The sequence below is a fragment of the Pteronotus mesoamericanus genome, unplaced genomic scaffold, assembly GCF_021234165.1.
Source record: "Pteronotus mesoamericanus isolate MK-2021 breed Mesoamerican mustached bat unplaced genomic scaffold, CSHL_Meso_final contig_121, whole genome shotgun sequence".
Classification (NCBI taxonomy): Eukaryota; Metazoa; Chordata; class Mammalia; order Chiroptera; family Mormoopidae; genus Pteronotus; species Pteronotus mesoamericanus.
The window spans coordinates 5,320,950-5,337,063 of NW_026555046.1; the positions used below are offsets into that span (position 1 = coordinate 5,320,950).

A 16,114-nucleotide genomic window follows, 5' to 3' on the forward strand; every position below is an offset into this window, starting at 1 on the left:
AGTAGAATTTGAAACACACATCTAATTTTTTTTGGTGGAAGTCTCATAAATATATTACCTATTCTCCTACTTTAAAAAATAAACCATAAACAATTTAACCTCATGACCTGCCCTGTAAGTGCCTTTCTTACCAAGTGACATTTAAAGGAATCACAAGTAAAATGCGTGGACCCTTAGCGACACGGATTTCCTCTTCTCAGCGGCTCTGATTCTCATTCAACTTCCCAGCTTTGTTCTACACCTGGGGTTTTCCACCGGGCCACACTCCTAGATTCATATTCACTTGGTCTCTGGTCGGCACCAAGAAGCAAAGGTTTACCAAGTCCCCCTATATTCTGAGGTGCCAGGGAGAGAACCACAGCTCTAACACTTAACAAAGGGTCTCCATTCTCGGTAACATGGAACCATGCTAGAGCAGCAGAAGCAACATCCAAACTATCAGGCTGAGATCATCATCTCAAATTCCAACAAGGCTCCAAGACTGAGCCATTGCTGTTCTGACAGAGGCTCCAGTCCACAGGGTGAGCCATGATTATATGTGATGCTCCTGGCCACCCGGGATGCCTGCAGGTGTGACACTTCCTTCCTGAGAATGTGGAACCCTCAGGTTCTCATGAGCGCCCCTGGAAGGTGAGGGGTGACTTGTGATGATAGCCCATTGGAGCCCCAAGTGCTGAGGGCCTAATAACTGTTGGTAAGTGGAAACTGCGGCACTGAGAACTACCCCTTGGGGCTGATTCCAGGGCTACCCTCTTCTGCCTGCAGATCTTCCTCCAACCTTGTTGTTCCTGGATAGACAAGGAGACACAGAGACTGGGAGCAGGAGATGTGGGGCACCGGGCAGCCCTCAGTACCACAGGGGCACAGTCAGGATCTCTAGGCAGAGCAGGGTCTGTAGCTTTTTCTGGTCACAGGAACAGCACAAGCTATGCAGCCACCAGGGGGGAAATGGGGGAACAGCTCGTGTGGATACTTTTTTAATCTCCTTTCCTAAGGGCCACCATCTGCAAGAGGATGTGTGAAGTGTCATGCAAAGTAAGGATGCTGAGCACACCCATGGGCTCTGACATGGTCCTTGTTAGGCAGACCTCGTCGGGCCAGACTATCAGGCTCCTAAGCTCGCAATGTCTCCCCTGTGCCTCCCCCTACTCTGCCTCTGAAGGGAGTCTCTTTGGAATTCAAGACAACCATCACTGCACCTCTGTGCACGTAGCCAGCACCTCATGGATCACTCAGAGAGCCTTGCTGTGCTCAGGTCAGTTTTAGAGGCTGTCAGAGCAGGTGGCATGTCAGTTTGGTAGAAAAAACACTAAGGTAAGCAAAAGACAAGAGCATGACCTAGAAGCAGCTCTGCTGAGGCTGGGCTTGGTGTCTTTCTGGGTCTTTATGTGACTGCCCAAATCAAGTCCAGGGGAGTTAAAAATCTTCAAAGACAAGTGAATATTCACATATTTAAATCACCTTCTTTCTGATGTACTCAAGACAACTTTCAAACATGTGGCCACCAGTGCGCAGCACCACCTGGCACTCAGGCACGCTGATCAATCACAGTAGTCGCTCATGATGACACCAAGCAGAACAAAGTGATCCTGAACCTGTGGGATGCCATGGAGGAGACACCAAAGAACCCACAAGAAAGCATGTTCTGCCTGCCCTCAGGGCAGTGCTGGGGAGACCCCCCTCTCCCATTCCACCTCCCACCTGCACCTCTGCAACGTCAAGGATTTGGATGTCAGGACCTCCACGTTCTCTTCTGGAATGAAAATCCTTGGGTTCTGTGACAGAGGTCATCTGCGCATGCACCCAGGAACAACATCACAGCAAGGTCTGGCTCTAGCCAAAATTAATTCCACAAGGTAGCATACCTACCATCCGGGTCTTTAAAGGTCAAGGTGATGAATTTACTGGCCACCATGAACATGAAAATCACCCAAAAGCATGCGGCCAACAGAAGCCACTGGTGGTGCATGTTGTCAAAAGTCAGCCATTCAGTGATTTTCCTGAAAAACACAAGCAAAATGCTCCTGCTGCTTACAAATACATCAATTAAACAAAAGGTAATAAAAAGAACAGGTGATTTCAGTTAATAGCATCAATACAAATATTTTTTAAAATTTTTTATTGATACAATGGGTATTTTGATTCAGTATTTAACTTAACATTTTATTTTTAACTAACAATAACTTCTTGATTTGATAATTAAGTCAAAGTTAAAACACCTGAATGGAAAGGAGCCCTATCTATCTGTTTTAGAATGCATGATGAAATTTTACTTTTGCAGATTTGCCTCTTGGTTGCTTTCTGCACTAGGCTAATATCAAAATGTGTTTTTTTTTACCCAGTGCCCACCAGGGCCTGGAAGCAGATAGGCAAGAGGAATCCTGCCAAGGAGAGACCTTTGCAGAGACAGAAGCCATACTGAGCAATTACAAGCAGGCTGTTTAGAATCCTGACTTGCTGACAAGATGTAACCACACCTAGAGAATCTGTACACAGGGGGAATGAACGTCAAAACTTCTCCATCTCCATTCACTTGCCTGCAAGGGCCTGTGCAGAACCTGGGGGGTGGGTGTTTTTCATGCTTTCACTGCCTCGGAGAGATGCAGGTCACAACAAGTCACACTCTGCTGCAGGAGACATAGAAAGAACCAGGAAGTCACAGTCAGTTCGCAGCAAGAGAGACAAAAATGTGTTTTCATTTCATCTTTAACACAGTGCTTCTTCAAGCCAAACCAAACCACTTAAATAGACCATGCTGGTTCATTTTTACCAGAAAGCTAAGGCCATCCATCACTCACGGGCGGTGGGGAGAACTGGTCCTCTCAACGTGTGCTGATGGCAAATGACTTCAGAGTTTCTGAATGCTAGACGGGACAGAGCTCAGTGAGGACCCAGGCGAACAACTCTCCTCATCTCAAAAATGTTCACTTCCTAGACTCTCACTGTAACCAGGCACTGAAACCCAAATGCCCTCCACTAAGTGGTTACCCGGCCTACACCTGAACAGACCCTGCGGCGGGCAGCTCACTGCCTTTCCAGGGTGGCTTGTGTGTCACCCTCTGTCATCCTCAACTGCCCACACACGAGGCCCAGTGTGCTTCCTGGGGTCCCCAAGTAGGGGCTGGATTAAACAGATTAAACAAACAAACGCAGGATACCCAGTTAAGTTTGAATTTCAGAGGAACAACAAATAACCTTTTTAGTATAAGTATGTCCCAAATATTACATGGGACATACACTAAAAAAAGCTATTTGCTGACTCTCTGAATTTCAAATTTAACTGGGCATCCTGTGTTTTATTTGGCAATACTACCCAACAAGGGGGATGCCAGTTCCTCTCTGCCTGCTTGAAACCAGCTGGCCTGTCCAAGCGAGTCTCCCTTTCTCCTCCGTCATCATCCTTTCCGGCAGCACTGCACGAGGTGGCAAGACCTGGACGGTTCTACCACTCGCTGGCTCTGTGACTTAGAAGGTGCCTTGGTCTCTCTGAGTCTTGGTTTCCCACCTCTGAGATCAGGTCTTCCTTCGAGGGTGGTCACAGGAATTAAATAAGAAAATGTACATAAAGGACCAGTACCCGCCCGGCCTGGAGCAGACCCTCTACAAACATAAACTGGTCGACGCCTCAGCACCCTAAGAGTTTCTGATTTAATCTACATATATCCTCCTAAGTGTAGTGGTCAAAAATTAATGTGACAGGGTGGTCTACCCCAAGAAGACAGACAAAGGAAGGCCAGACTCATCCCAGGCAACTCAAGCTACTAACCTTTCCCTTCTAAAGATAGATGAGGCACAGACAGTGCCCAGAGGTGCTGGGTGCCACAGTCCTGACTCCCATAACTTGTCCCTCCCAGACAGTGACACTCAGTGAGATCTAACCCAACAGGTCATAGTGTAAATACCCTACTGAGAAACCTCAGCTGTAGGCCTCTTCTAAGAGAGGCAGAGGGGCCAATGTGGGTTGGGGAGTGAGTACTGAGAAAGGAGACAGGTATTCAGCAGGTGGTTTGCAAACTGAACAGAGAGACCCTCTGCTCCTGTGCTCTAGTTCTCAAGGAGATTTAGGTGCAGGGAAGAGGGGCCGGTGCTCACTGGCCTGCAGACTGCAATCCACGCTTTACTAAGTGCTGTGGACAGTGAACACAGATAGGGGAACCCCCTCACACACCGACACACCTCCACTGCAGAGCAGGGAGCCAGTGAACCTCTGCACTGCCCTCTCCCAGCCTTTTGCTCTGCTCATACCTGAGACCGCCTCGATTTCAGGCCCTGAGCACCCTCCTTGCATCAGGCCTGTCCCTGGGAGGTTTTTATGGTTTTAACTTTCCAATGGGAACTAGTTTTCTGAAGGGATCTAACGAGTCCACTCACTGAGCTCACCTCTAGATAAAAGTAGGGAAATAATGAATAAACAACTTTACATGAAAATGAAGACCACAACATCCGCTTTCTAGGAAGCCAGGCGCCTTAGGAGTAGTATTTCTACATCTGGGCTAGTCAGAAAGTGACACTCGCACTATCTTGAAGCCATGTCCACATTCCCAAGTCTTGGATTTTCATTTAAAATCAGGAGCACCTTGCTTTTCTCACCCAGGCTTGGGGCAGGGGCAGGATTTGGTCCTCTCTCTTCCTCCCCAAGCTGGATGGATGGGGGTTAGCACATGAATAGTTCTCTAGGCCCCAATTTTCCCACCTATAAAGGAGGGTAAAACAGCTACCTGCATACTTAACAGTGCGCTATGAGTCCCCTGTGAGATAGTCTACCAAAGTACCTCCTCAACAACTCTTATCATCCAATGTTTTCTTTCAGATGGGCATTTTATTTCAAAATAGTTCAACTTCTAAAATTACTTCTGTTAAGATATCTAGAGCACCCTGCCCCCTTCCAAGCCCGCCATGGCATCAAGGTTGGGAGGAGGAGGCTGCAAGGCTCCCACCTTCCCCTCAACCCCTCATGGCCCACCTGGACCGTGAAGGGAAGGTGCTCAGGACACATCGGGACTCTGCTGGGGCTGCAGATTTGGAAAGCTTGACATGTATAAATTATAGCCCCTGTCGAAAACCTTCTTGAGAAGTATACAGTCATGGGCCCTGACCAGCGTCTTCAGTGGAGCCATCCAGACCAGGCTGAGGCCTGCTGGAGGTCCCTGGCAGGCCACAGGATGTAGGCTTATGCAGAGAGTGCGTACTCTCTTCAAGACACTGGACTTCTGTACATTCGAGGTCAACCGAGCCTGCTCCTATCCTGATGCACAGCAGAGCAAGACTCAGCTCTTCCCATCACGACCATACTGGACCTCCCCAAAGCCTCTCTCCAACACCTCACCTTGTTTCTCTTCCTTCACTATACCTATCACAGCTTGAATGCATTCTCTGGTTCACCAGCTAATTCTCCCAATAAAATGTAAGCCAGGACTGGAGCAATGCTGGCACACTGCGAGCCAACCATCGTTTGCTGAATGACGACATCACCCAAGAAACTTACTAGGAAAACTTAGGAGAGTTGGAAGGCACTTTAACAGACACCTTGCCCAACTTTCTACCCCAAGAGTTTCCAAACTAATTCTTTAAATATGAGGCCTCTTTTCAACCTCAAAATATTCTTCCAGTCTCCACATAACAGCAGTTGCATATTTAATATCCATTAACTGAGACTAGAAAACAAAGCTGCTAGGGCTTCAGTATTACTTGAAAATAAAATTATATTTTGTAAGTCATGGCACTTATACGCATTTGACTAGATACAACTTAAAACATACAGAATGGGGGGATTAATAAATCCTGCTGAAGTCCAAACAAAATTTTTTTAATTTTTCAATAAAACTGTACACTAAAAGGCACATCAATGACACACATACAAATTGTCAACACAGATCAGTAAACAAAAAAAAGTTGCAGAACTGAATGCATGAACCTATTTGTTAACAAATTACATGTGTGAATGTATGTGATTATAAATACATGCAAACACACATACATGTGGTGCATAGAATAAAATTTTGAGAGAATGAGTGGAGTCATTTTTTGCTTTGTACAATTTTGTATTTTAAAAACATTTTTTGCAATAAGCATGTATCCACTTAATAAAAATCAATAAAGTATAGAAAATACCACCTATGTACATGGACCCTGCTATTTTTATTTCTGTGGTTTAATTTTTTTTCTGCCTTACTGCACTCAATGAAGTTTCCTTAGCACTTTGTAAGGCAAGGGACGGGATGGTAAATACTTTCCTAGTTGGGAAAAAACAGATATAAAGTGACAAAGTCAATATGTATCTGAATATTTAGTAAATGCATCTCCATCTTCATTACTTTTTAGTCTTCAAAATGATTTAGTATTTTAAATATAAAGTACAGAGGATAATATAACAAACGCTCTTATAGTTTTGCTGTACTTGAGTTCTTCTTAAAAGGAAATAAAGTGTACAAGTAAGGTTGGCATCCCTCCATGCCTGTTCCTGGCCCTGATCCCTTCTCTCTCCAGAGCGATCCCTGTCTGGGCAGTTCCACTTTCACCACATCAGACACAGCTCCTCTTATAGAAGCAGCAGCCGGGGCTTAGGAAGGAGGTGTTCCCTGCCCAGATGGGTGCAGGGCAGTCTGGGAAGGCAGGAAGGCGAGTTAGCCTGGGGCCTGCAAGGAAATACTGCACTATGTGAGGATGCTTGCATTATGTACGAGAACACAAGCCAGTGGTAGAGCTCAGCACAGGGAGATGCACTTCTTTTCCTTCTCACAGTGTAACAAGACAATTCACAAGTTATTTATAGACTCAAGGGAAAAAACTGTCAAAGTAAGCTGGTTAAAAATTTAGAAAATACAATTAAAAATGAACTATTACAAAATAATAAAAAAATTTAGATAAACTGGGACTTGTTTTCCAAGTGGCATGCTACGTGAGCCAACCAGAATCAGTAAGAAGAATGCCTGATCCATCTCAAACTACACCCCTCCCTAGGCCCCATGTCTCTACAGTTTACAACATATGATGACAAACAGGAATAAATATACACTTGCATATACTTTTAAGGACACAACCTAAAAATAATTATATTTAAGATTATCTCATAAGGTGTATCCATCCATCCAACAGAACAGGTGCAGGGATACAACACTGAGTTCCAAACCAAAATACACACACTGTTCATGTCTTTATGGAGCTTGCAGTCTGATGAAGAGACCCACCTGCATTCAAGAATCCATCCACGAAGGGGTAGGAAGCAGAGGGATGTGGTGCTGTGAGAGGACAATACAAGAGGACATGACCTGGGTAGAGAGGTCAGGGACAGCACAATTACCTAAGGAGGTGAAGGGGCAGGGTTCCAGGACAGGGGAACAGCATGGAACATAGGCCCAGGAGTAGGAAGCGGCAAGCTGGGGCCCCTTTAAGTAGCTGAAGGAAGGCTGTGTGGCTGGTTTCCAGAGCTTGGTTAGAGATGAGCCTAACCAGATGTGGTCAGAGAACACTGGGCCTTAGAGAGCTGTTACAGCATTTGGTTTCCACCTTGTGAGCAATGGAGCGCCAATGGAAGGAGTTTTACATGAGAAGAGGCGTGGCAGTGTGGTGATCCTACCTAAATTTTGAAACCCTTTTACTGGCAGCACAGTCTAAGGTGTTACATGCAACTGTCCACTCGGCCACTCCCCAGTCTCAAGGCCACTTCCATCGATGAAGCAGGAATATTCTAACCAGGCACAAGCAATCCCAGCTAAGTGTTCCACACCACACACATCATCCAGGTCCCTAAAACCAGCAAATGAATCAATGAGATCCACAATATGTGATGGGTTAGATTTTTATGAATTCTAAAGAGTGCTATGTCCAGTTAGCCATGCATGTTTTTGCTTTGTGATTACATGCATTCTGAATCCAGATGCTGTATTTTGTTGTGTACAATGTGCACTTTTTTACCCAAATTTTTGAGGGAAAAATAAAGATGCATGTTATACATGGATGGGTAGTACTAATTCTGTTATCTATATAAATGTTTTTAATTATTTTATTTGTTTATGCATTAAAAGTGTAACTCTAGAAAGCAATAAAGAGATCCATATGCAAAATAATACCCTGGAATACGATAATCAGATTTATATATAAATAAAAAATTGAATTAAAAAAATTAAAACAAAAGATTTTTTTTTCTCTGAAAGTTTGGGCCAAAAACGTAGGTGTGCGTTATACATGGCAAAACACGGGTATCTACCCAATGGTGTCTGAATTTATGTTTATGGCAGTGGTGCCCAACCCTGGCTGTACATTAGAATCACCTGGGAGGCTTTAAAAATATATAGCAATGCCTGCGACCCCAGGATCACTGGGGCCAAGACAAGACAAATCTTTGAAGACAGATTCTGGGCAGGTATTAAAAGTTCTGCCCAGGACTCTAATGAGTAGCCAGAACCTACACCTGCTGTTCCAGGCCCTAGCCCCTCTCAAATTTTAATGACCAAAGGAATCCCCTGGGGAATCTTGTTACAATGCAGAATCCAGGCATTCTAACAAAATAGACATTTTCCTATCATTTCTTTCTATTATTAAAAGGAAAATTGATAGCAAAAGGGTTTCTGTCAACTAGAGTCTATTGAAGATCTGAATTATATCAGAGCTCTGAAAAAAAAAAAGCTGGAAGACGTTTAATTAGAATCAAAGACCTCTATCACTGTCCCTATTTACCCTTTCTTCCAGCCCTCCCATCTATAGGTAACTGACTCTGTAGAATTAGGGTTTGACCTTGAAACAATCCTGAGAATTTGACCCAGTTTTTTAAATAAAAAGAAAAGCATTCCAAAGTCCTTTGCCCCGGCTCCTCTAAACCTGCCCCACTGTCTCCATTGTTTCCTTGAATACACTTGCTCTCCATGGAGTTTGCCTCCTGTCCAAGGATGCCACCCACAAGTCTCATTATTTCTGTCTGCACAGAGACTGAGCCTGACATCAACAGTCCTTCTCAATGGCTCTGCCAAGGGCCTTGCAGCCGGGTGACAAATGGCCTTTAAAAAGCCTGACATTTTCTGTAATTAATTCTCCTCTGTTCAAGGAATCAAGACAACTCCCAAAGCGCCTCTTGCAGCTAATGATGGTAAACCTGAGTGTGCCCCAGGTCCCTTGCGGTCATGCTGTGCTGTCCTGAACAGAGCCCCCCAGACCCTACGGATTTAGCATATCCATCTTCAGGAGATTTTCATTACAGGAGATTTTCACATGTCAGGATGGTAGGACCTAAACCCAAGTCACAGAGTTGGGCTCTTTAAAACCCGTAAAGGCAGAACTGGTAGTTAAGGAACTTAAGACTTTGTGGGGAAAGCAGGGACAGGGAAGCAAGAACATAAATGAACATATAAGAAATCCTATTCTGTTTCTCTCCCTTTCTCTAAACTAAGAAAACACAAATCTTACATGTTGGTAATTAATAGCAATAGGTTTGGTACTATAGGCACACCTCAGAGGTCGTCTGGGTTCAGTTCCAGACCACCTTGATAAAGTGAGTATTACAATAAAGTGGGTCATAATCTTTCTGCCCATGGAGGGTCTTGCCTTCGAATTATAGAAAACACGTGTGAAGTGCAGTAAAGGAAAGCTGTCAGGAGCTGACCGACAGCTGACCCTTGACATAGTCGGGACGAATGAGGAGTGACTGCACAGCAGAAGCAGCCACGGCTGGGTCTCTCGGTCATCCCTCCTTGCATGCCTGCTATTGTTGGTGGTTGGGGTGGGGTTTTATGGCGCTTGTATTCTACTGCTAAAAACCCGCACAATTCCTCTGATACTTTCCAGAAAGAATTATTAATTGCAGAGCAAAAGCCCATGACACACCTGCTGCTTCTCACTTCCCCTGTCAGAAAAGTTATTAGACATTGGGCAGACCAGCTGCCAGAAAAGTGGAGAAAAGTTCTATTGAGAATTCCCCCTGGTGGGACGCCACCTCCCAGAATTATGGAGACCACTACCCCTCCTATACCCTGGGCAGGAGCATGGATTAATGGAGACGTGGGTGAAAAGGCCAGGGAAGTCAGTTAGGTATTATGATTTAAGTACTTGGGAACAAATACATAGAAATCCTCCTCTTTGTAGATGATCAGTCACTCTCTGATCATCTCATACTACATTGCAGAGCAGTCTTCTACACAGCTTGTTCTTTTGGTACATTTAGAATACTTGAAATCCAAATATTCTAGGCCCCAATTTTCCCACCTATAAAGGAGGGTAAAACAGCTACCTGCATACTTAACAGTGCGCTATGAGTCCCCTGTGAGATAGTCTACCAAAGTACCTCCTCAACCACTCATATCATCCAATGTTTTCTTTCAGATGGGCATTTTATTTCAAAATAGTTCAACTTCTAAAATTACTTCTGTTAAGATATCTAGGCTTAAAGCTAGATATCTTAAAGCTAAAGCCACTAGGGCTGCTGAACCCTCTATGACCTTGGTTGGTTCTAAAGACTGCGCAGAACACAGGGGCTGCACTTAAACAATACAGACGAGACATCAACTCTCTCCTCAAGACAGCTAGCCACTGAAGGCTTAAAAATAACCTTTATAGAATAACTGCCCTGTCTATTGAATTTTTCTTAACCTTTGTTAATTTTTGAGAATTACTGATAGACATTTTGTAGGAGGTAATATTCTGTACTTCTCGCTCTATTTGAATGTCTGAATAGCCCTCCTGGTCAGAATAACCTTTGCTTAGTACTATTATACCTGTAAACAATGGTACTTTTCCAATCAAAATAACTTTTACTAAAAATGATTATTTTTAAGTTTCCCTGTATTACACTGTACTATTTTTTGTAATAACCTTTGATGTAATCACGCCATGTATCAGTTCCTTATTTTATCCCTATAAAAATAAAGTTTCTGAGCTTACAGGCTGTCAGTCCAGACTCACAAGTCTGGCTGTACTCCCGCACCTCACCCTACTGTCTCCCTCTGTTTCTTCGCCGAGCCGTCTCTCCTTCGGGGACCCTGAGACCCACCGAGGCTGGACCCTGGCAAAAAGCACAATAAAAGGAGGTATGCCTGTATTACCATCTTTTTTTGGTGCAAATCCTCTGGCCCCTACATTTTCAAAATGATGCTTGGTTTGCTCAGCTGCCTATTACATTCTTGCCAGTGGCTTTCTTCCCTCAGTGTCTGAGTTGTCACCCAAAAGCACAAAGCCTTTCTGAATTTGTGCTGAAGAGCTTGACTCCCACCTGCCATGCTCCACCTTTTGCTATACACATGAGCTCATTAAAGGTTCTGAAAGGTGGTAAATAAGCCCATCTAACTGTTTAAAACCGCTTTTCCCCAAATGTCATCCATTCAACAATATTTACCAAGTGCCTACTCTAGGCCAGGAGTTTTTCTAGGTCCCAGAGATATGTAAGGCAATATATATATCCCTGCTCTTATGGTGCCTGGTGCTAGCAAAGGAAGATAGGCCCTGAAAAACAGAGCCATTAATGTATAGGATCACATAGGTGTGAGCCTATATACCTAACGCACAGGGCACTCAATGCCACTGATAGTAACAAAGAAGCAGAAGGGACAAAGGAAGGGCTCCTAGGAGGGCATGATGCTGAGAAGAGGCAGAACAGAGTAAGGAAACAAGTAACACTGCCACCTGGGTGAAGAGCTTGTTCTGGATCCCAGAATCCCAAGAGAGGCAAGGAGGCTCATGTCCCCCGTGGACTGAGGAAGAAGGGAAGAACATTTTTGGCCCCACTGAAGAATCCCGTCCCTTTACTGAGTGGCCCTTTACTGAGATGGAAACTCCTGTGTGCCTACCCCCATCACACACAAACCGCAGGGGGAAGATCATGTATTCAGTGTTCAGTTTTTTAAAATATTCTTCCAAAACATACCCAGACACTAAAGGAAATTTTATGAAAATAATCCAGTAATGGACAAGGAACTGGCAAACCCTGGGAGGGCTCACAGAAAGAAGGGAAGCTGGACGGCGAGGGCTGAAGTAACGGGGGACATTCTATAAACAAAGCAACCTTTTCGTCCTTTTTGAGTTTGAACTAAAATATATTATCTAATCAATGAAATTATTAAATCACAATTTAATAAAATAAAATATTGCATATGAATTCATAAAGTTCTGTTATGGTCACTGTGATTTTTAGATTCATAGTTAGGGTTTCTGTCAATCTAAGTTCAGCAATTTCCTTTGTCTACTTGACCATCATCATTACAATTTACCAACTGAGAGTGACTGATCTACAGTCACATCTGTCCTGAGTTAGGATACAGATGTGAGGTCACATCTGTCCTAACTCAGGATAGATGTGAGGTTAAGACAGATTCTCATGAATAATAATAATAAGCAAATAATAAGTAAATACCTGTGTAGGGCTCACTGCATGTCAGGCACTTCTCTTAGTAGGTACTAAACTCAACTAATCTCCAGCTCAGCCTATTATTATATGTAAGAAAACATTTCTTCTAAGTTTATGTGTACACACTCCTATTGAAGAGTTTTAATTTTCCTAAAATCTTCATATGAGCAAGAAAGGAGGCAGTAAAAACACTAGATGACAGGAATCTTAAGTAACTTGTGAGCTCACATTCTCCTCCACGTACCTTCTGAGGCCTGGGGGCAACATTTTCCTGTAGTATTTACTTGGCCTGAGGTTCTTGCTTCCTCTAACCTCTGTATAGGATAAATTAAAAAACCAATAAGCACCATTAAAACTGACAAGATCAACTTACTTAACACAACTTAGTTTATGCGTGGGAAGAGTTAACCACTTTAATTATTCAAGCACATTTTGCAGAACAGGTATCCTATAGAAGCGGGTAATATTTGGATTTCAAGTATTCTAAATGTACCAAAAGAACAAGCTGTTTAGAAGACTGCTCTGCAATGTAGTATGAGAAATTAAATATTTTGTAGCAAAAATAATCAAACTCTATTATACCTGTTTTATATGTTTGGTATCAGATAAAGAATTCCTGTGTAAGATGATCAAATCTTCCAACGCAAAGTATTCTCTGGGTTTTATATTTCTTCAAGCTTTTACTCCCAGGTAAATTCTAGCCAAATGTCATATCATGAATAAATAACGGGAAGTAAGTCAAACTCGTGGAACTAGAAAGATTGCAGATTTAATAGAATTATCTGGCAAAATAAACATACAACTAATTTAACACACAACACAGCCCAAGCTGCCTGGATGGAGACAGCACAGCCTAACTGTGTTTCCCTCTGCTCTTAAGAACTCAGTGTGAAAATTAAAAGCAATTTCATGTTACGAAGATCAGAAGATTAGGCTTTATGTACCCAGATTCTTCCAGACCTGTATCAGGAGAAAACACACTCTCTTGGCTTCTGCAATCTCTAGGGCCCTGCATTCACCTCCCTCCCTTTTTTCCCCTTCTGGCTCTCTCTCACCTTTTTACTGTATAACCTCAAGCATTTGGAAAAGGATCTGCCTATAACTACAAATAACCTAGGATATTCACTAATTCTTTTCTTTCTTTGTTCAGTTTTGTAAGCACTTCGGTTTTCACTCCAGGGAAGGGAAGAATTTTTCTCTAGGGTATTTCTTGGAGATTCTTTTCTTCAGGGTCAAAGCAAAGGTGGAAAAATTTTTCTTTCCATCTTAACCCACATGGACTATGCCTTCATTTTAAGAGGGAAAAGGGAAAAAGACCGTGTCTCTCTTTGTGTCTTTTCTCTTTTAAACCTGTCACTGGAAAAGGTTATGGGTAGGTGCTGGAAACCAGCAAGCAGGAGCTAAACTCAGCTGCCTAATTTTAAAAATGGCTGAGACATTTCTCACCCTGCCAGTTAAAACTGACCCATACCCAATTCTTTATGGCTCACAGCCCCAGACTTTGGGTGTTTCAGACAAAAACCCCTTTGTGACAGGGCTCCCGCTCAGCTAACCAAAACCTGGCCGCGCTGCTTTCTATTCACGGCCGGCCCCTTCTAGCAGACTTGGAAAACAGAAACAACAGCTTTGGAAAACCTGGTTCATCTTCCCAGCCAGAAGTGCAGAAATGTATGCCTCAACCTCAACTTCTGACAGGCCTCTGCGTTGTCAAAATCAGAGCCGAGAGCACTCTGGAGCCTTTCTGTCAGGAGACGTGCATCTGCAACCATCCCTTCCCGCTCACCCACCAAAACTGTACACTTAGAAAAGGCTGCACATGGTCCCTCTCGCCTGCATCTTTCTTGCACCCAAGGGGAACATTTTCTGTAATGGGGGAGCGGGGTACAATTTCCGACCCCAATTACAAATTTAGAATCTCGGCCAAGGATGAAAGAAGTAAATAACAGATCCCCGAATGTCCATAATTCCAGTGAGCACAGCATCCCCGGCGAGGACGCCGCCTCATTGCATAACTAACGGGAAGAAGGTTCTTCCCATTAATCCCGCCAACTAGGGAGGTCCTCCTGTCGCCAAACACACTGAGATGCTGCTCGCAAAGAAAAACCGGTACCCCCACCTCGGTCCTTCCGTCCACCCGGGTGGGGATGAGAGCCGGGGTGTGGGCATCTGTGGAACACACCCACCCCTGTTCAGCCCCAAGCTCACCCTCCGTGCATCCGAAGCCCTTCTGCGGCCCTGAGGGGAAGCTCGGCGCGGGCCTCGCACGCTTGGGGCCGAAGGGCGCGAGTCCCAGCGTCCGGGAGCCCGGGAGGCCCGCTCCGCGGAGGCTCCGTGCCGCCCACTGAGCCTGGGAAGAGGCAGCCGCGGCGCTAGAAGGAGGACGCCCGGCGTGCCAGGCCCTCTCGGGGGTGAGGCCACCACCCGCCGCGACTCGCGGCCCGCGGCCCCCCCCCCCCCCCCCCCCCCCGCTCGCCTTTACGCGTTGCCTGCAGGCTGTGCGTGTCCCCGCCTCCAACTCCGCCGTGCGCGTCCCTGCCTCCGTCCCACGTGCGCGTGCCGCCCCGGGGCGGGCAGGCTGGAAGAGGCCTGAGGTGGCGTAGGGAAGGGGCGTCGGGGAGGGGCGTCCGGGAGGGACCTCGGGGCCTTGTTTCCGGGCATCTTGGTCCAGCCCTTGCCGCTCCCTGCTCCCCGTGAAAACTAGTTACACTCCAGGAAATAACCGAAAGATGTTTCATGAAACCACAACCTACCAGGTCAACAGCCAGAACACAGGTTTGGTGTTAGAGAAGGGAAAAGAAAACCAAAAAACCCCAACATCCAAACCACTTTGGAAGAATGTGGTGCCTGCCTACCTAGAAAAAGTAGGGCCTTCTGTTCTGTGCCAAGTCCCCCTCAACTGGCAGTCTGGGGGGTGTAACTTTGTTGTCAAGGTACAGTTGATTAATAAACAACAGAGGCTAGAACGATGCACAGCCCTGTGGAGTTATAACTTTAAAAACTTTTTAAAAAATTCAATTACAGTTGACATACAACAATATGTTAGTTTCAGGTGTACAAAGCGAAGGGATTAAGAAGTACAAATTGCCAGTTGTAATTTACTAACTTGCAGAGGTGGATAAGACAGCAGGATTTTAGAGCCTGGTAGGAAAGTCACTTCCAAAAGTGTTGGAGGCTTTATTGCACTGGAAAAGGTAGACTAGTTTTATTTTGATATAACTTACATGTTAACTACCTAACTACATATCTATTTAGCAAACATGGTAATATAAATACATACATACATATTTTTGTCAAGCTTTCCAGAAAACAGCTTTTTTTTTTTTTTTTTTTCTGACCCTGTTGGTTCTCTCCTCAGTGAAGTAAATATAATATCTATGGGACCCAGCCTTTTCAGAATTTCACTTTTAACATGAAATTAAAGCCAGCATAGCTTAAAATTGCAAGATGTTTTACTTGGCCTAAGTATTATTACAATATTTAGCTCTCTCTCTGAGCACCATGGTCAACATGAGGATTTGAATGGACACACATAAATGGCAGAAGCACAGAAAGTAAATTTGGACCTTTGTTGTGACATGGAATATTATGTAGGATTTAAGGGTCCAACCTCTGGGAATTAGACCTGATGGGCTCAAATTCTTATTCCATCACATCTGTCTTGCTACCCTGTCAAGTTCTTTTATCTTGCTCTGCCCCAGTTTCCTTAGCTAGAAAATGGGGATATTATATAGTATTTACCTCAGAATTTGCTAAAGAATAAGGGAGGTACTGCATTTACAGTACAAA

The 16,114-nt window shown here is 44.4% G+C and overlaps 1 protein-coding gene across 8 annotated transcripts in view; it reads right to left on the bottom strand.

Annotated features, from left to right (window-relative positions):
- Positions 1 to 14,771, bottom strand: part of CHST10 (carbohydrate sulfotransferase 10) — a 30,702-nt gene extending 15,931 nt beyond the window's left edge. For 2 of the 8 annotated variants that reach the window (XM_054586441.1, XM_054586405.1), the window contains exons 1-4: positions 14,534 to 14,771; positions 12,573 to 12,642; positions 2,538 to 2,627; positions 1,870 to 2,000 (exon numbers count right to left, since the gene is read on the bottom strand). In XM_054586441.1, the coding sequence (XP_054442416.1) occupies positions 1,870 to 1,969 (100 nt within the window). In that variant the 5' untranslated portion in view covers positions 1,970 to 2,000; positions 2,538 to 2,627; positions 12,573 to 12,642; positions 14,534 to 14,771. Of the gene's footprint in view, positions 1 to 1,461; positions 1,566 to 1,865; positions 2,001 to 2,537; positions 2,628 to 12,572; positions 12,643 to 12,910; positions 12,984 to 14,533 lie in introns of those variants that run through there. The other 6 variants (XM_054586450.1, XM_054586468.1, XM_054586422.1 and 3 more) reach the window with 5 other exon arrangements.
- Between the last annotated feature and the right edge of the window lie 1,343 nt (positions 14,772 to 16,114).